Genomic DNA, 20935 nt, shown 5'->3' with positions numbered 1-20935 from the left:
CAAAAAATTTCGATCTACAAATTTGAATGAAATGCAAAAACTTTGAAGCTCTATTTCTCAAACCAGAACCGTATAATTCCAAGGTGCTGAAATGTTGAGATTAAGATTAATGAAATGCTTTAGAAGTATTGTTCATAGTTAAAGTGTTTCCTATTACTTGTTCATTTTTCATATTTAACATGAAAAAAACCCCCAATGATTTACTTTATTGTTCATTTTTTTTAAAGACTATTTTTCTCACCAAAGCTGCATTTATTTGATCAATAATACAGTAAACACACAGTGTGAAATTACAGTATATTCCAGGTTAATAAAAGCATTACTTCCACAGTGGGATTTCTCTTGTATTGAACTGCACTCTCAGTACTTGCAATTTTGGTCAAGTTTTTACAACTGTACTGTAAACAAGCTTTGTTTTACTGTCAGTTTACAGTATAGGAGACACAAAAATGAGTCATGACTGTAAACAAACAACGTCATGCTGTATTTCTACGACTATGAAGGTACCCAGCATGCAATGCAGCATGAATAGGTCATGTAGAGTTCAGCAGGGTTTGTTTTCCTCGATGTGACAGAAGGACCGCCACCAGATATCATGCAAGAAGGCGTAAAATAGTTTTATGTAAGGCACACAGTGATAAGCACAGGACTGTGCAGGAAATAAATGCTGAAATGAGTCACTTTTCCATTGTTCAAAAATGACAAAGCAAACAAACCAGCTCATCTGTCAGAAGACTTCACAGAACTCCAGCATCTCAGGATCAGCTTTGCACAAAAGCTGCTTATTTAGGCTTTTACCGTTTCTGATCACACACCACATTCAGCTAGAGACGAGTGTGTTTGGTGTGGGAGTGTGAGTCAAGCCCAATTTATACTTCTGCTTCGAGCTCATGCTGTAGCTGCGTCGTCGGCTATGTGTAGCACGCGTACCCTTCGGCGTAACCTGACATGCACCTCTCCAAAAATGTAACAACGCATCAATTATACGCAGACACAAGCGCTGTGATTGGTCTGCTAGAGCCCCTCCCTCGGGTTTGTGTGTAACTGCACGTCAACGTGGACGCGAGCAGAAGTATAAATGAAAACCAAGCGTAGAGGCTCCGGCGTAGGTCCGACAAGAAGTATAAATCAGCCTTTAAGTGTGTGTGTGTGTGTGTGTGAGTGAGTGTGTGTTCGGTGTGGGAGTGGCAGGGGTTAGTTGTCATAGCGAGTGAGAAAGGTTGACATTTTCCCAGAGTTTACAGGAAGAGCCACAGATACAATCCAGACACAGCCTGTGGAAAACACTTTTATTCACTGGTGATTACTGATGAAACTACTGGAGTCATATGAAGGCAAACACTGTATCCCACAATCATGCTGTAAACACGTCAGGGTTTAAGAGAAGGCACATGGGAAACTTTCAACAGCCTAAACTTACATTCATCAGAGCTTACTCTGGCCCATTTCCAGTTTATATACAAGAGTCCATATTTCAGAAGCAGAGGAATGAATCTGAGATGACTGTGTGTGTTCATCTCCAGCTGATCCGGTGAGCGTGAGAAGACCGTCAGATGAGCTCAGACTCGTGGCGCGCCAGTGCGGCAGGAAGAGTCTCCGAGCAGCGGCCCGGGAAGTGAAACCTGCAACCAGATCAGATCTCATGAACGTCACATTCACCACTGCAATCTGTCCATTATCACTGTTCAGAAACATGTATCCATGAAATGAACATCAGGCACTCACTATAGGGTTTGGTTTAGGGTTAGTTGCATGTAATTATGCATAATTTACTCTTATTACTACAGTAACTACATAACCAAATAAAATGTTAGCATTAGCAAATCCACTTAAGATCTGAAGTGCACCTTCAGTAGAGTTAAGCGCAATATTCTTCACCCAGGTGTGCATGTTTTATTGGTTTAATAAGTGTTCCAGGTTCCTTATCGCTGTCCATTACTACGGTTCAGAAACGTGCTCTCTGTTCAGCTGTATTGTGGGGTTTCTGGTCCAGGTCACGAGCTCACCTGAAGCGTGCTGTATTCGGTGTCCTCTTAGTGTTGAACTCGGCCACGGGAATGCCTCGGGACGCCACCTGTGGGCCGAACACGGCTGCCGGATACACCACAGAGGACGTGCCCACCTGAGAGAGGACAGGAGCACACCTCAGACTCAGCAGATCAGCCTCAGCAGTGTGTGTGTGTGTGTGTGTGCGTGTGCTGAAACTGACCACCAGACACAGATCACAGGTCTCCAGCTCCTTCTCCACTGCAGTGAGGATGTGTGAGTCCAGAGTCTCCCCGAACCAGATGACGTGAGGCCGCAGCAGCCCATCACAGCCCTTCTGCTCACACCTAAGGAGGAAACACAGGGATCTGAAGCACAGGGATCTGAAACACAGGGATCTGAAACACAGGGATCTGAAGCACAGGGATCTGAAACACAGGGATCTGAAACACAGGGATCTGAAACACAGGGATCTAAAGCACAGGGATCTGAAACACAGGGATCTGAAGCACAGGGATCTCTAACAGGGATCTGAAGCACAGCGATCTCTAACAGGGATCTGAAACACAGGGATCTAAAGCACAGGGATCTGGAGCACAGGGATCTGACGAACAGGGATCTGAAACACAGGGATCTGAAGCACATGGATCTGAAGCACAGGGATCTGATGAACAGGGATCTGAAGCACAGGGATCTCTAACAGGGATCTGAAACACAGGGATCTAAAGCACAGGGATCTGAAGCACAGGGATCTGAAGCACAGGGATCTGACGAAACAGGGATCTGACGAAACAGGGATCTGAAACACAGGGATCTGAAACACAGGGATCTGAAGCACAGGGATCTGACGAACAGGGATCTGACGAACAGGGATCTGAAACACAGGGATCTGAAGCACAGGGATCTGAAGCACAGGGATCTGAAGCACAGGGATCTGAAACACAGGGATCTGAAGCACAGGGATCTGACGAACAGGGATCTGAAACACAGGGATCTAAAGCACAGGGATCTGACACACAGGGATCTGAAACACAGGGATCTGAAGAACAGGGATCTGAAGCACAGGGATCTGAAGCACAGGGATCTGAAACACAGGGATCTAAAGCACAGGGATCTGAAGCACAGGGATCTGACGAACAGGGATCTGAAACACAGGGATCTGAAGCACAGGGATCTCTAACAGGGATCTGAAGCACAGGGATCTGAAGCACAGGGATCTCTAACAGGGATCTGAAACACAGGGATCTGAAGCACAGGGATCTGAAGCACAGGGATCTGACGAACAGGGATCTGACGAACAGGGATCTGAAACACAGGGATCTGAAGCACAGGGATCTGAAGCACAGGGATCTGAAACACAGGGATCTGAAGCACAGGGATCTGACGAACAGGGATCTGAAACACAGGGATCTGAAACACAGGGATCTAAAGCACAGGGATCCGACACACAGGGATCTGAAACACAGGGATCTGAAGAACAGGGATCTGAAGCACAGGGATCTGAAACACAGGGATCTAAAGCACAGGGATCTGAAGCACAGGGATCTGACGAACAGGGATCTGAAACACAGGGATCTGAAGCACAGGGATCTCTAACAGGGATCTGAAGCACAGGGATCTCTAACAGGGATCTGAAACACAGGGATCTGACGCACAGGGATCTGAAGCACAGGGATCAGACACACAGGGATCTGAAGCACAGGGATCTGAAGCACAGGGATCTGAAGCACAGGGATCTGAAACAGGCATCTGAAGCACAGGGATCTGAAACAGGGATCTGAAACACAGGGATCTGAAGCACGGGGATCTGAAACACAGGGATCTGAAGCACAGGGATCTGAAACACAGGGATCTGAAGCACAGGGATCTGACGAACAGGGATCTGAAACACAGGGATCTGAAACACAGGGATCTAAAGCACAGGGATCCGACACACAGGGATCTGAAACACAGGGATCTGAAGCACAGGGATCTGAAACAGGCATCTGAAGCACAGGGATCTGAAACAGGGATCTGAAACACAGGGATCTGAAGCACAGGGATCTGAAGCACAGGGATCTGAAACACAGGGATCTGAAGCACAGGGATCTGAAGCACAGGGATCTAAAGCACAGGGATCCGACACACAGGGATCTGAAACACAGGGATCTGAAGCACAGGGATCTGAAACAGGCATCTGAAGCACAGGGATCTGAAACAGGGATCTGAAACACAGGGATCTGAAGCACAGGGATCTGAAACACAGGGATCTGAAACACAGGGATCTGAAGCACAGGGATCTGAAGCACAGGGATCTGAAACACAGGGATCTGAAGCACAGGGATCTCTAACAGGGATCTGAAGCACAGGGATCTGAAGCACAGGGATCTGAAACACAGGGATCTGAAACACAGGGATCTGAAACAGGGATCTGAAACACAGGCATCTGAAACAGGGATCTGAAACAGAGGGATCTGAAACACAGGGATCTGAAGCACAGGGATCTGAAGCACAGGGATCTGCAGCACAGGGATCTGAAACACAGGGATCTGAAACACAGGGATCTGAAGCACAGGGATCTGAAACACAGGGATCTGCAGCACAGGGATCTGAAACACAGGGATCTGAAACACAGGGATCTGAAACACAGGGATCTGAAGCACAGGGATCTGAAGCACAGAACAACAACAATTTATTAAAAGTTTAAGATTCATCATTTCAATTAATTATAGACGCATTCTCATTAGTAAAATTGATAGAAAACTTATAGAAAAACCTTCATAGAAAAAAATGGAATCCAGAATAACTAAAATGGAATTTGGGGAAAATAAAACGTTTTCCATAGGGCTGTGTTTCATAAAATTTTTGTTAAACTTTTAATAAATTGCTGTTAAATGGTATGTTTAATGATTTAATGGTATTTTAGTGATGAAAAGGCATGCATCATTTATTTAACCATTAAAATGTAGTTCATAAAACTTAAAATGGAGTCGGTGTGATACCTGGGCAGGTCTTTGACAGGTATGAGTGCGTCGGGGACATCAGGGTCAGGTGACCTGACAGAGGATGAGAAGTGTCAGGTGACCTCGCATTACTGAAACATCATCACAGTGGTGTGGATCTGCTTTATCAGCGGCACTGCTCATGGGTCTGCGGGCGAGTGAATGATGACAGGACTCACCCTTTGCCCTCCAGTGATGGACAGATGGGGCTCTTGTGATTGACCTCCACATGTCCACAGCTCACACATCTGGTCTGATACTGGTTACCTGCACACAGAAACCACAAATCTGTCAAACTAACACAAAAAAGGGCCGATATTCATCCAAACCAAAACCAACTTCACTTGAAGCGCTGGAAACGCCACACACTGGCGACCCCTGCTGGTCACAACACTAGAAATGCAGCAAAAGACATTTATAAAAACCTTTTTCAAACCAATTGCAAATGTTTTATTGAAAGTGTAAAATGTGCAATTAACAAATCATCTATCACCATTAAATATGAAGTGTCATCATAATATGTTATTTTAATACGTTTCGAGAGTTATGGACCTCGTTTACTGAAATCACATGACTTTGGCAGTTTGATGCGTGCTCAGAATCACTGGTTTGAAGCAAACGATTCGCAAAGGTTTCTTGAAGCGTGTTTCAAAAGCGCCCATCACTACTTTATGATCCTTTGCTAGAGAAATCATTGTGGCCAGAAAGTAAACGTAATGTATACCATCAAAATGAAATGTGATCATCAGTATGTGAAATAAAATCAATCTTGTGGGCCAATGTTTGAAAGATGCGCGAACCACGTATTTGGTTTGATATTTAATGGTATTAGATGATTTGTTAACCGTTTAGTTTACACTTTCACTTTCAATAAATGTTTCAATGTTCAATGTTTTTTGCTGCATTTTCACAGTTCTGACCAGCAGGGGTCGCCAGCGAGTGGCGTTTCCAGCGCTTCCAAAGGAATCAGTTAATGAATCAATTCCTTGAATTGATTTAAAGTTTCATGTAATTTAAATCTTTGGTGATTAGTTCTTATACGAAAGAAAACACACGGGTCTGATAAGAAGAAGAACAAAAAACAACGCAGATCTGAAACTTAACTCTATCTACCAGCGTCATGTCATTTAGCCATCATCTGAATTCAGCTGTCAGTTCACCTCTAAGTGTTGAATCCCGTTCTGTTCACGAACAGAGTTGAACAGAGTGACAACCGCATTCAACAACCAAATTAACTCTGGAATGTTACAGGTAGTGACATCCGCAATTACAATAAATCTAACAACTATTTCTATCTAATACTGTAATTCTCTTCCTTTTCTGGTGATGTTCATGCCGCAAAATCTTCTTATTTCCACAACAAGATCAACAGCTCCTCCAACACGCGATCACTCTTCAAGACATTCAACTCTCTCCCCTGTCCACCTCCACCACCACCACCACCCACCACCTCCTCTTTAACTGCTGACAATTTTGCGAACTTCTTCACCAACAAAACAACATCTATCAGCAGTCAGTTCTCAGCTCCACACACACAGGAGCCCAGACCGACCCCTTCCACAGCCAATAACCCTCTCTCCTCTTTCTCTCCGCTAACTGATGAAGAAGTATCTAAACTTATTATCTCCAGTCATCCTACCACCTGCCCTCTAGACCCCATCCCCTCACACCTTCTACAAGCCATCTCTCCCACACTTCTACCAGCACTCACACACATCATCAACTCATCCCTCCATACTGGCACTTTCCCTACTGCACTCAAGCAGGCTCGGGCTACTCCACTGCCTAAAAAACCAACACTAAACACATCATCTGTAGAGAATTACAGACCTGTCTCTCTCCTACCATTCATTGCGAAAACACTTGAACGAGTAGCTTTCAACCAAGTAACATCTTTCCTGTCTCTGAACAACCAGCTGATGTCAACCAGTCCAGCCTCAAGAAAGGGCATTCAACTGAGACTGCATTACTGTCAGTCACAGAAGCCCTACGGATCGCAAAAGCTGCTTCCAAATCTTCAGTACTGAAACTCACATTTGGACCTTCGACCTGTTGGACCCCATTGAAGTCACTATATGGAGAAAAACCCTGCAATGTTTTCCTCAAAACCATTTATTTTTTCAACTGAAGAAAGAAAGACATAGATATCTTGGATGACGTGGAGGAGAGTAAAATATCAGGAAATTTAAATTCTGAAGTGAACTACTCCTTTAAGTGCACTGACCTGCTTTTTATTTATTCATCAAATATTTGACAAATTCCGTGAAATTGCACGTTATACAGTTAATGTGAAGTCATGTGAGCTTGAGGAGTCGTGTTCCGCACACACACACACAGAGAACGGTAGTTGAGCTGACCGTGGACCTCCAGCACGTGCTTGGATCCGGCGCGCTGGTGCAGCTGGTCGATGTTCTGTGTGATCAGCACCAGTGATCGGCCCTGTGACCGTGTGTGTGTGAGTAAGTGTGTGAGGAGGTGTGTGTGTTCTGACCGTGGACCTCCAGCACGTGCTTGGATCCGGCGCGCTGGTGCAGCTGGTCGATGTTCTGCGTGATCAGCACCAGCGATCGGCCCTGTCGGCGGAGCCGCTCCTCACACTCGGCGATGGCCCTGTGAGCGGCGCTGGGCTCGGCCTGCAGACACAGCTCTCGTCTGTAGTGGTAGAACTCCCACACCCTGCTGGGGTGACGGCAGAACGACTGCGGCGTGGCCAGATCCTGCACACACACACACACACATGCTCAACACTGGACTACACTTTCTTTTTCCTGAGAATGATAGTTCATGTAATCGCATTGGACTGTAACCTGGTGAATTTGAACAACAGGGTATAACGACTTCCCAAAGTTGGTTGATATTTTTTTGGTGTTTTTCCTCCACCTTGTTACTACAAAAAACGTCTCAGTTACGCTTGTAAACCTAGTTCCCTGAAGAGGGAATGAGATGCTGCGTCGAAACACTGTGGGAACGCCCCTGTGTGATTGCATCATGAAGCACGTCTGGAATCAGTCCAGTGGCGAGACGGAAAGTCACAGGCGGGCGACCTCATCACCTGGAAACTATAGAGCACACCTGAACCAAACAGGGTCAGCTCTTTATAGGCTGAAGCAAGTCGATCACGGGCATGCCAGGAGTGTGGCAGGTTGAGGCAGCGTCTCGTTCCCTCTTCAGGGAACTAGGGTTACATACGTAACCGAGACGTTTCCTTTCAAGGGAACTTGAGCTGCGTCGAAACACTATGGGAACGCTAATACCCACGACGCCATGGGAGCAAGTGTCCGTCCGCGTGAAGTCAGTGTGCACATCTGCGCCCCTGGAGTGGAGCAGAAGTCAGGATCGTAAAACCTCACGAATGTGCGCGGTGAGGAACAGCCTGCCGCATCACGGAAACTCCTGACAACTAAGCTTTAGAAGCAACCATACTCCTAGTCGAGTGAGCTCGAACAGCCAATGGTGAAGGCTGACCAGCCGACTCGTAAGCAAGTGAGATGGCCACGACCACCCATTGCTCATGGTCTGCTTAGATGCAAGACTCCCCTTCCTGGGTGACCCAAAGCAAATGAACAACTGTTCACAATTCCTCCACAGGGCAGCTCTGTGGACGTAAGCATCTAAGACCCTAACAGGGCACAGCAGATTTAGTTTCTCTTGGTCTGATGTCAGAAAAGAAGGAGGACAGAAAGTCTTAAAGGACAATTCCGGTGAAAAATGAACCTAGGGGTAATTAACACATTTTTGCATGCAAACCGAAGCATTGAGAACTTTGTAAGTGTAGGGACCCTCATTATGCTACCGTGTTAGTGTGAGGCTATTTTGAGCCTTGTTAGTAGTATTAACTAGCGATTTACTTTTACTTACTCTGTGCCCCATATACTAGCGTTATAAGCTAATCTGTTTTTAGAGATAAAACTCTTTACATTCGATTATCATGAAAACGCATCCCAGGGAACGATCGACTCTGTAACCATGTATTAATTACCCCTAGGTTCATTTTTAACCGGAATTGTCCTTTAAGTATAATAGGTCTAACAGTATTAGTAGGGAGCTTCAGAACATAGCCAGGCCTAGGGTGAAGGAAGGCCTTTACCATGCCAGGCGAGAAATCCCAGCACGAGGGTGAAACCGAGAATGCTTGAATGTCTCCAATTCTCTTAAGAGACAAGATAGCAAGAACAAAGGTATTTCTCAGCAACTACTTCAATGGGCTCGAACGGAGCTAGGGAGAGACCGTCAGGTACAACGGCCAAGTCCCATGTTGGTGCCTTAGTGCAGACTGCTGGCCACGAAGGAAACAAGTTATTAATGGGTGTCTCCCCACAGAAACTCCACTCAAAGGGATGTGGTAAGCAGCTAGTGCCGCCACAGAGGGGGATAACCCTGCGGAGAAGCGCTCCTGCAGGAACTCCAGCACTGCACCCACCGAGCAGTTAACCGGGTCCAGCTGGTGCTCTCCACACCAGAAAGTGAATAAACTCCACTTAAAGGCAAACAGTTTCCTTGTTGACGGATCTCTGGAGTGGAGGATGGTCTCCACAACCTCGGCTGAGAGACCTGAACTTATGAGCTAGGCCCCCTCAGAGGCCAAGCCCACAGTTCCCACAGCTTCCACAGTTTACCGGCAGGAAACAACTGGTCCTCAGAACGGGATAATTGCAGTACCGGGGCCTCAGCCTGTGCGGAAGAAACCGCAGTGCGTCCAGAAAAAAACACTTTCAGACAATGATTCACACAGAGCGCTTGCTTCAGCCTATCAGAAGCTGACCCTGTTTGGTTCAGGTGTGCTCTATAGTTTCCAGGTGATGAGGTCGCCCGCCTGTGACGTTCCGTCTCGCCACTGGACTGATTCCAGACGTGCTTCATGATGCAATCACGCAGGGGCGTTCCCACAGCGCTTCGACGCAGCTCGAAATCTCTCTATTGCCAAAAATTGCACTCAATCTTTTTGTCAACATGTTCTATATCAGTTATGCATTTCTTGCTGTAAGCGATTGAGTGAAAGTGCTGAGTCAAGCTTATCCTCCAGTAAAGTCATCTTGATTTCAGGATGTTGTACAGGAAAACAAGACAGAAAGACTGAGGAAGAGCACGAGTGTTCTGCAGCGTGGGACGGGTTGGAGTCTGTTGTGTTATCAAGCTCAGTCTAGAGCGCAGGCAGAACATCACAGCGCTCAGACACATCTTCAGTTTCACTCAGACCAGAATCTGTGAGAGCGGATTTCTGTTCGTCAAATGATGTAAAGACGGCTGATGCATTTCAGTCAAATCACAATAACAAACTGGTGGTTTTGCAATACCTACACAAAGATGAAATATTAAACTTGTCTGTTTCTGGAGCACTTGTGATGGACTGATGCAAGTGTGTGTGTGAGTGTATGTGAGTGTGTGTGTGTGTGTGTACTTGTTTTCATGACAACTGAGGACATTTTTATGATAACACACCTGCAAATGAGGACACTCGGGAAAATACGTGATTTATGAGGACATTTTGGTGGTCCTCATTTTTCAAATGGCTTTAAAAACATACTAAGCAGTGTTTTTTTTTAAATGTAAAAATGCAGAATGTTTCCTGTGATGGGTAGGTTTAGGGGTAGGGTTAGTGTAAGGGGATAGAATATACAGTTTGTACAGTATAAAAACCATTACGCCTATGGAATGTCCTCACAAATGGCTGTGTGTGTGTGTGAGAGTGAGTGTGTGTGTGTGTGAGAGAGAGAGAGTGTGTGTGTGTGTGTGTGTGTGTGTGTGAGAGAGAGAGAGAGTGTGTGTGTGTGTGTGTGAGAGAGAGAGTGTGTGTGTGTCTGAGAGAGAGAGAGTGTGTGTGTCAGAGTGTGTGTGTGTGTGTGAGTGAGTGAGTGAGTGAGAGTGTGTGTGTGTGTGAGAGTGAGTGTGTGTGTGAGTGTGTGTGTGAGTGAGAGTGAGAGTGAGAGAGAGAGAGAGAGAGTGTAAGTGTGAGTGAGTGAGTGAGTGAGAGAGAGTGTGTGAGTGAGTGAGTGAGTGAGAGAGTGTGTGAGTGAGAGAGTGTGTGTGAGAGTGTATGTGAGTGTGTGTGAGTGAGTGTGTGTGTGTAACCTGTGTTTTCCAGGTCCTCCAGTGTCCTTCAGCTCCTCTGATAGTCGGCACTCCACTCTCTGCACTCACTCCTGCTCCAGTGATGACGGCGATCTGACGCGCCTTCGAGAAAACCTCTCGGAACTCTGCCATATCTGCACACACACACACACACACACACACACACACACACACACACACACACACACACACACAGATTCTTTACTACACATCGACATATACACCTGTGTCATAGTTTACTTATATCACAAGATTGTGCAAGCGATTACAAGGGCTCTGCAAGGGTGAGACGAGGGCTGGGCAATATGTAAAAATTACTTCATCCATAATCGCCTTATATAATGATAATCAATGATATCGTCTACTTCTACTACTCCTAGCCCTATTAACTAGTCTAGAAAACATTTAGCTGGACGCGAACGTGACGTCACGCACCTGAGTGTGTCCGTGTGAGTTGATTGACAGCTGTCAATCTCCCGCAGTGAGCAGCCGCCCTCAACATCAGCTGATTCAACATCATTTACTGAGTTCTGCTCTGTCAAACACACACACATGTATAATAAATCATTATATCATCTGTTTCACAAACTAAACACAGTTCCTTAAAGTTCAGAGATCAAGTTATTCTACAGTTAAACACTGAATCCAGCATCAGACCGGATGTGAGTATAGTACACGACTCAGTAATAAGACAGTTAAGTTAAAACACTTGTTGATCCACAGACAAAATCAACATTAACTCAATCCTCATCACACAGCAGAAGAGCCTCATTTGAACGCTTTACATCTTTGACATCGAGCTGAATGTATAAACAGCTGCCCGTTATCCACATACTACAGATATACATTCGTAATAAGAGCTGATAATAACCTTAATAATAACTTTTTCACGCTACACGTCCTCCTACCGTAAACTACGTAAACATGTCGTAAAGTGTGCCCTGCCCACGTGTCGCAAAGCGCGTCTGTTTCTATGGTGATGTTAAGGCTCTGCTGAAGCGGACTGCGCCCTCTAGCGGAAGATCACGAGACTGCAGTCAAACACGTGATCATCCTGTAGATGTGGCCCATTCTGCTACATAAGAACAAAAAATCATCATAATTATGACATAAAAAGTAGAAAACATTACATTCACTCTTGTTTCTAGGATCCCAGTCAAGCATCTTTAAATGTAATAAGTAAACTACTATTACTGTGAAAAAATAATAAAATAATTGTGTAAGATGTTCAGTTTTTATTACATTACTTCATAGCGTTTTTTATGTACTGTACCGTTAGATTTTATTCATTTATTTTAATCAAATTATTTTAATCAAATCTATGAATTCATTATTTATGTAAATAAAATTTCATTTTAATACATTTGTTAATTTAGATACTTTGTTTTTACACTGCTTTCTTACTTACTTTTTAATTGAAGTTTTATCAAATGTATTTATTTTATTTATTTGAATCTAATTTATTTACTTTATTCAGATATTTTTATTTATTTGATTTAAAAACAAAAAAAAATATTTAACCAATTTATTTTAATCCAATGTATTAGTATATATTTTTGTAATTTAATTTAAATGAATTAAATTATTTAGTTAGTTCAATCTTATTTTTATTTTTACGTTTTTACCAGCGTTTACCTTACCACTGTCTATGTTTTTTACACTGCTTTTCTTATTTTTAAATTAATCGAATTTATTAAATTATTATTTATTTTAAATAATCTTCTTTATTTTAATCAAATGTATGTAAATATGAGTTTATTTAATCTTATAATTATTTCTCTCATCTTTCTAGTTACATGACGTTGAAGCGGCGCAGTGCAGTCACGTGGTATCCGTTGCTTTTCTCAGGGCGGGTCGGGATTGACCAATCACGCGGTTGCGATCGCAGAATAATGGTTTCTTTTATTTTTTTTAATAACAACAATAATTATTTAATGTTTAGCAGTAAAGGAATGGATTTTTTTCTAGCTGAACGTCAGATAGCAGTCCTCGAAATGAGCAGATGATCAACTCGACGCTGACGGTGTGTGTGTGTGTGTGTTCGCTCTCGAGCGCCCACTGGAGGAGCAGCGCGTGACGCGAGTCTCGGTGTATCACTGACAGCAGCAGCAGCAGCAGCTCGAGCTCGGCGCGTGTGTGTGAGTGAGTGTGTGTGTGTGTGTCCGCAGATGGAGGGCGATGGACGCCGAGCGCCGCTGCTCCGCCACACCGGGAGGTCCGCCAGTCTCCGCACAGGTACAGACCCCGCACAGTAGCAGAGACATCACCTCGCCTCAGATGTGTTGCTCAGCAGCCGCATCTCGTGTTGCCATGGTGACCCGCCATCGTTTCAGCTGAGTCAGCGCTAACGAGAGAGAGCGCGCGCGAGGCGGGCGCGGGAACTGTACTGATGCTGCATTGATATAGAGATGAAGTTATCGAGTGTGTGTGTGTGTTTGTGTGTTGATATTGCAGTGTGTTTGTGCAGATCATCAGCTGTGAAGTTACCGAGAGGGATTGTGTGTGTGTGTGTGTGTGTAGCTCGGGTTTTTGAGTAAAGGCGTGATGTTGCAGTGTGTGTGTGTGTGTGTGTGTGTGCAGATCGTCAGCTGTGCAGTAGTGCACCTGATCTAGTGCACTCTCAGCCACACACACCCTGCGGAGAATCTCTCTCAGATGAGGCTGGTCTAAAACAGCATTAGACCTGGCCTTTCCTAAAGTCTTGCTTAATCTGGAGTGTCCACGCGAGAGGTTTATACATAACTAACTTTATACTGTATTCGGCTCTTAAAGGGATAGTTCACCCATAGATAAAACAATCTGTCATCATTTATACTCGCCATCAAGCTGTTCCAAAGCTGAATGAGTTTCTGTCAAAAGAAGATATTTTGAAGAATGTCGGTAATCAAACAGTTAATGGTCCTCAATGACTTCCATAGTATTTCTAAGTCCAGACACTGTTTACCAGCATTCCTCAACACCTGTCTTCCAGAATTGTCATTTTTGGGTGAACTGTCCCTTTAAGACAGTAGAAACACGTGAGCAGAAGCTGTGCTTCAGTTTATCCTTCATTCTGACTTATTTTTCTTCACGCAACGTTAAACATTAGTTTCAATTGAAATACGACACTACTTCATCATGAATAATAAATAAATAATAAGTATTTTATATATGCAAATAACGGTATTTGAAATTAATAAGAATCATAAACCCTCTGGTGATCCATGCATGGTGGTCAAAAGTGACCAGTTTATTGTTATTACTATTATTTAAATGAAATGCATGTACTGAATTTTAGTTCAATAATTTTTATTTATTTAAGATTTTGTATTTTTAGGGGATTTATGGTATTAAATTATATTTATGCAGTAGTTATAATCCATTTATTCACTTTTTGAGCATAGACCTGAAAATGAATTTTCCATAAATCTTCAATGCTTTTTGATCACAGACTGAAGTTTGGTCTCCTTTTAAAGGAGGCACTTGATAAATTATTGCTGAAGAGAAAAAGGTTTTTTTTTTTTTTTTTTTTAAGTGAACAAAAATATAGAATTTTACGCTTATTGTTGTGAAAAATGCACAAAAATACTATTTTAAATTTTTATATGAAGTATAGTGAGTATAGTGAGATGTATATATCCAAAACGAGAGAAAAAAAGCAGTGTTTCAAATTTGAGGTTGATATCTCAAAAAATGAGCTTTCAGTGTGATTTAGTTTGGCTGCAAATTCGTCTCCCATTCATTTCCAATGCACTAATTTAAAAAAATATTAATGTTAAATATTATAAATATTAATATTTATTAAGTAAGCGAGTGTAAACGTCAGCATTAGCTGGGATCTCTGTTATAACGGCAGGAGATTTGAAATGCACATCTAAATCTACATAATAATTTTAATTAATTTGCACTTTAAACTCTTTCGCATTCTCGAATTACAGGGTTCAGTTAGAAAAGTACGCAGTTAAAAAGAAATCAGAGTATGGAAAAATATTTGTGTTTCCAGACTATTGACCCTATTCAGTTTACTAAAAAAATAAACATTTCTAAAAGTAATTGTAGGCCTATCACACGGGCTTAAAAATATAAACTTCTCGATTTGTAACCAATATCAGTTCTTAAATCCCAAGATTCGATCTTTTAGTCTGTGCTTTTTCAGTTGAAGAGTAAAACCTCGCAGCTCCTCCCATCCAATAAATCGCAATAAGCTTCGAGCTTTGTCACTTCTGATATGAAACAAAGTCTCAGCTTTCAAATTCTGCATATTTTATTATAAATTCAAACCATAAATAAACGCTGTTTTGGCGATGTTCTTTATTGCGTGGCAGATCGCCGTACGCCCCAGTTCAGTCACGAAATAATCATCAGTGAAGCCCTGTTGTACATAATATGCCATTTAATGTTACATTGACCTCAGAAAAATCGTTCAATGACCATAAACTTGTTATGCAGCTAGAAAAATGAACTTTAGAGAGGAGCATTTTGCTAAATATATGCACTATATTGAATATTCATTGTATTTTTACCTAACATGTTCTTATGATATTTAATGTATGTTTGAATAAATCCATTTTTTATGACAACTATTTAAATGTTTTATCTATCTATCTATCTATCTATCTATCTATCTATCTATCTATCTATCTATCTATCTATCTATCTGTGTATCTATCTATCTATCTATCTATCTATCTATCTGTGTATCTATCTATCTATCTAAAACTAGTAGAAACATAATTATGCCATTAAAGAGTTATTATAACCAGGGCTTTGTCAAGTGCGTGTGTATTTCAGCACTGATGTGTAACGCAGTCACTCCTACTACTACTACTAGCCACTTTGGCCGGTTTCATTTTATATATAATATACGTTTGTCAATTGTAGTCTTTTACTGTAAAAAGGCTGTAAAAAATAAACTAAGTGCAAAATATTGATTTTTCGATACATATCGATGCTGAAATATATGAAACACTTCAAATGCTCATTTTCCGCAGAACAGACATATGATACCAGCTGCTCTTTCTTTCGAGTGACACTCAAACCCGCCTCTCCTCACTCGTTTCATTCGCTCCGGAGGAATATTGTTGCTGTCACAGGGCTTGAATTTCGGCGTGGGATTGTGTTTAGTGCCCATAATTTTAGTCATTCCCACAAAAATGTACCTTAAACAGTCAAATACACACAGAATAATGTAAAAATGCAGCTCTTGGCGAGTATTCACGTAAACACAGTCAGTTATGTTTTAAGTGAACGCAAACGCATGTGTAACAGTATCATGGATCCGGGCATCAGCTCTTAAAGGGACAGCAGCCTAATATCCCTGGTAGGAGGCAGGAGCGGCTGTGCTGTACGGCTGAAGGGCGTTGTTCGGCCCGACACGAAGCGGAGTCACCATACAGCCTAGCCTCTTGTACCTTATTGCTTTTATAAAACGGGTTACCACACAAAATTTCAAATATTAAAGCGGAAAAATATGTATCTATGCAACTTTCATGAAGTAAAATCACTAAAAGCCTTCCTTCCGCTGGAAGAAATAGTCCCTGACCGTGAACAGCAACAGAAGCTACATACATTATTTCACCATTAGATGGCGACAAAGACTGTCTTTATGAGCGAGTCAGTCAGTAAAGACTTTTATATTGAAAGGACTTTATATTGGAAGGAAAAGCAGCAAACAGATTTTGTATTATGAATATAGGACTGATGCTATATCTACTGTAAATGCAGGTACTCTCGCTCACTCGATCTCTCACAGTACTCTATGAGCTTCAATGAGCAATATCAATGAGAATGTTGACGTTGCTAAGAGTGGTTGCTAGGACTGTTGTGTGAGTGGTTGCTAGGGCTGTTGTGTGAGTGGTTGCTAGGGCTGTTGTGTAGTGATACATAGAACCGTTGGGTGAAGCGGCCGTGTTTGATCATGAGTAAAACACAGCTATTGACCAATCAGATTCATATTATTCATATCATATTAATTGATTTTAAAACTTTCTCTGAGACGCAGTTTCACAAACGCAGTCTTCTCTCTCTGCACAATCTATCATTTTCACGTCTGTTTTAAGTATTACCAGTTTAAACATTGAAGCGGTTTTAAACTATTCCATAGATGTTTCCTCTGAACTGTAACAAAAGTTATTTTTCGCAGATTATATCGGTCAAAACACGCAACATTTTGTCAAAAATCCGGTCTTGGTGAGTATCCTCATAAACACAGTCGGTTATGTCTTAAATAAGCATAAAAACATATGTGACAGACAGTAGTAATGGATCCTTAATTGCACTGGCTCTTAAAGCGAAAGCAGCCACATGTGTCTTCCGTTCATGTTGTCGTCAAAACAACAGGGCTGCGTTCAGCCCCGACAAAACGTTGCACAACGTTTTTTAAACAGAAACGGTGATGCGTTGAACACACTGTTCTGATGACGCAAGAGTTGCAACTATGGCAGCTGAGAAGGCCATTCTTTGTGTTCTTTGTGAAGAGTTTTCGGAGCCTGATGAAGTCGGTATAAATATGTGTTTAATACTACAAAATATGCCCGATGTTACAGTTACTGCACTTGCCGCCCAGAACAAAAGAGAACATCCCAATCGAGTGAAGGAATTGCTGAAACTGAAATGGAAGCACACATCTTACCTAATTCAGACTAAAACACATCTATTTAGCCTCACATACTGACTTTATTTGTAGTTCATACTGTTTTAATACCCTGTATTTTCTTTCTCATTTTTAGGAAAAGCACTTTATTACCATTGTTTATTTCTATACCAAATGTCATACACTTGCAATGAAGCTAAAAATATAAACAACTACATCATGTTGATATCCTATATTTTTACAGTAAAACTTAGGACAACCATGTCGTCTAATATCCTCAGTTGTTGCGTATACCGAGCTGCATCGAACACATTTGTAAATTACTTTCCTTGAACCCATTGTGCGAGTTCACTTTAATACCGCGTGCTTTATATACATGTTGCTGCTGATTGGACTGCAGTTCTGACACACCCACCAAACAAGAGAAAACGTATCTCAAACCCCGTTGCACACCGGTGCACGCCGCTTCCAGGAAACATGACGTTCAACCCGGAAACCGCAGCAAAACGTTGCGCACCGTTTTGAACTTGAACATGCCCCAGAAGATAGCGTTAATTGTAAGGAATCTGGATTAATAGCATATGTATTTAATTTACTCAGGACTAAAATACTATCCCGTGTTATTTTACATTTGAATAGGCTACTGTGTTCAGTTTCTGCTAGACCTAGCCAAAAACCTTTCTCTTTATTTGTATCTTTATTCTTTTGTATTTTTTTTTTTTTCAATTTAATTCAAAGATTGAAATCAAGCTTCCTTGTGTTGTGTAAACTCATAACAACTGAATTACCCCGTTGTAAAAACGCAAAAAACGTAAAAAAAAGAAAAGTAGTCTAAAAAACACGTTCGAAATTTTCGCACGTTAAAAAATAAATACGACCTCATGTTTGTCAATCACGTTTACACGCTGCCTCTGAAACTTTTGTCCGTCATAATAAAAAATAATAAAAATTCAGATCGGGTTTGATTTTCTGCGTTTTCCGCATCCGTAGAGAGCATTTTGAGAGGTGTTTTGACAATTCAGAGCCACCGAATGACGAATACGAAAAAATGCATACGAAAGTTTCGGACTCAGTGTGTAAGGACCTTTAGTTGAGACATTTTTTTTTTCTTTAAAATTTGCCAATTAATCGATATTGAATGGAATTACACAAAATCGGAATTGAATAGAATCACATGCTTAAGAATCTAAATCAAATTGTGAAATTTGTAAAAAAAAGTTTAGTGATTGTTTCCCATAAGCGAGTCTCTAAAGGAATGTGTGTGTGCGACTCAGTTACAGGAGCAAACGATCATCTGGATCAGCCTGAACGATCATCAGCAAACCACACGCGTCAGAGGGGAATATATGCAGGTTATGAAGCTTGTTATCGTTCTCATCATGTTATCACTACGAGAAAACAATACAATCATTTACAGATGACAGTACTATTACAGAAAACAATGCTGTGTGGACTATTTATGTTAAATATACCATAACCATCATTTGGAAGAAGGATTTGCCATGTTGGTAGACATCGCCGAACCCTAATCCAAAATAATATAAGTGAATCGAATCGCAAGCTTGTGAACTGAAATCAAATCAAATCGTGAAATTTGTGCCAAATTCAGTTGGACGTTGTTTAAATGTTTTTAAAATGTATCTACTTGTTTCAGAACATTCCAAAGTAACATTCTAAAGTAACATTCCAAAGTAACATTCCAAAGTAACATTCCAAAGTAACATTCTAAAGTAACATTCCAAATTAACATTCTAAAGTAACATTCTAAAGTAACATTCCAAAGTAACATTCTAAAGTAACATTCCAAAGTAACATTCCAAAGTAACATTCTAAAGTAACATTCCAAAGTAACATTCTAAAGTAACATTCCAAATTAACATTCTAAAGTAGCATTCCAAAGTAACATTCCAAAGTAGCATTCTAAAGTAGCATTCTAAAGTAACATTCTAAAGTAACATTCCAAAGTAACATTCTAAAGTAACATTCCAAAGTAACATTCCAAAGTAACATTCCAAAGTAACATTCTAAAGTAACATTCCAAAGTAACATTCCAAAGTAACATTCTAAAGTAACATTCCAAAGTAACATTCCAAAGTAACATTCTAAAGTAACATTCTAAAGTAACATTCCAAAGTAACATTCCAAAGTAACATTCTAAAGTAACATTCTAAAGTAACATTCCAAAGTAACATTCCAAAGTAACATTCCAAAGTAACATTCCAAAGTAACATTTCAAAGTAACATTCTAAAGTAACATTCCAAAGTAACATTCCAAAGTAACATTCCAAAGTAACATTCTAAAGTAACATTCCAAAGTAACATTCCAAAGTAACATTCTAAAGTAACATTCCAAAGTAACATTCCAAAGTAACATTCCAAAGTAACATTCCAAAGTAACATTTCAAAGTAACATTCTAAAGTAACATTCCAAAGTAACATTCCAAAGTAACATTCTAAAGTAACATTCTAAAGTAACATTCCAATAATGATGGAATAGTGATAAAGATTGAAGAATGAGGAAAATGAAATGTTCACATAACCAAGAAAAATATGTATTTGAACAAAATAACGCTTTTATAACTTAATGGGAATGTTAGCACAACATTCTTAGAGCATATTTAGTGTAGAGTTTGATGAATTCTGTGGACATACAGCACTGCTCTTTCCACACTACACACAAGTGTGCAGCCAGAGTCTGCTGGTGTCTGTGTTCGTTAGCTTAATGAGTTGCTGCTTTATTTTTCTTTGACTTGGAAATATCACACACAGTTTCTGACCGAGTACAAAAGCTCCGGTGGAATAACAACACGGATGAAAGTGTGAGAACAGAAACAAATGAGACTCTGGTTTGTTTGAGCTCACCTGAATGTTCTTCATTTAGTCTAGAGAAATAATTCAGATTATTTTGAGCATACACTGTAAAAGTCAAGTCATGTGTATTCCAGCTAACAGGGGAATAGCGAGGGACTTAACGTTTCAGTCACACGTGACCTTTAGCAACCTTGTAAGCTTGGCATTGACAAAGGTCACATGTGACCGAAGCGTTTGCCCTTTTTTCAGTAAAAGCATTTACTTGATCTCGCTTTTCTGACGTCTCTTGTCTTTGGTGGAGTGTGCGGACTCTCTCTTCTTTATTCCAGCTAACAAAAATATGCTACGAATGTCGTGCTAAAGTTCCCATGAAGTTATGAAAACTTTATTTCAGAATTTTCCATGAATGTTTAAAATGTCCAGTTTTTTAAAATGTTTTAAAACACATTTTTTCTTGGTTAAGTGAACACACGGATTATAGGGTGATAAATGTGACTGATGTTCATTATTCCCACAT

The 20935-nt window shown here is 41.3% G+C and overlaps 2 protein-coding genes across 8 annotated transcripts in view; one reads left to right on the top strand and one right to left on the bottom strand.

The window, feature by feature from the left end:
* Positions 1–1274: 1274 nt before the first annotated feature.
* On the bottom strand, positions 1275–11986 carry LOC311087499 (NAD-dependent protein deacylase sirtuin-5, mitochondrial). 5 transcript variants are annotated; one of them, XM_084120828.1, is made up of 9 exons: positions 11908–11986; positions 11472–11571; positions 11037–11170; positions 7459–7684; positions 5147–5234; positions 4968–5021; positions 2210–2333; positions 2007–2122; positions 1275–1622 (listed from the first exon to the last, which is right to left on the bottom strand). In XM_084120828.1, exons 2-9 carry the CDS (start codon positions 11554–11556, stop codon positions 1550–1552), a joined length of 900 nt encoding a protein of 299 aa, XP_083976954.1. In that variant the 5' UTR covers positions 11557–11571; positions 11908–11986; the 3' UTR covers positions 1275–1549. The 5 variants fall into 5 exon arrangements, with proteins under 5 accessions (XP_083976954.1, XP_083976958.1, XP_083976956.1 ...); XM_084120832.1 differs by having other exon boundaries at positions 11472–11566; positions 11945–11979; XM_084120830.1 differs by having other exon boundaries at positions 11945–11977.
* Positions 11987–13095: 1109 nt separating this feature from the next.
* LOC311087305 (phosphatase and actin regulator 1) overlaps positions 13096–20935 on the top strand; it is a 65556-nt gene continuing 57716 nt past the window's right edge. For 2 of the 3 annotated variants that reach the window (XR_014607210.1, XM_084120611.1), the window contains exon 1: positions 13100–13271. Coding sequence is in view for 2 of the 3 variants with exons in the window: in XM_084120611.1 (XP_083976737.1) it covers positions 13205–13271 (67 nt within the window). In the remaining variant the exon portion in view is untranslated. Of the gene's footprint in view, positions 13272–20935 lie in introns of all 3 variants that reach the window. The other variant, XM_084120610.1, reaches the window with a different exon arrangement.

This window comes from Abramis brama (genome assembly GCF_963993115.1).
Source record: "Abramis brama genome assembly, chromosome: 7".
NCBI lineage: Eukaryota > Metazoa > Chordata > Actinopteri > Cypriniformes > Leuciscidae > Abramis > Abramis brama.
The sequence above is the reverse complement of the archived record's forward strand: the minus strand, read 5'-3'. Positions and strand labels throughout refer to the sequence as shown.

Excerpts from the sequence above, each read along its gene's own strand:
- LOC311087499 (XM_084120828.1), bottom strand. The coding sequence starts at position 11,556 with ATGATGTTGAATCAGCTGATGTTGAGGGCGGCTGCTCACTGCGGGAGA. Across the intron at positions 5,235-7,458 it reads GCACGTGCTGGAGGTCCACG|GTAACCAGTATCAGACCAGA; the intron begins GTCAGAACACAC and ends TTCTGTGTGCAG. Across the intron at positions 2,334-4,967 it reads CCTGTCAAAGACCTGCCCAG|GTGTGAGCAGAAGGGCTGTG; the intron begins GTATCACACCGA and ends TTTCCTCCTTAG.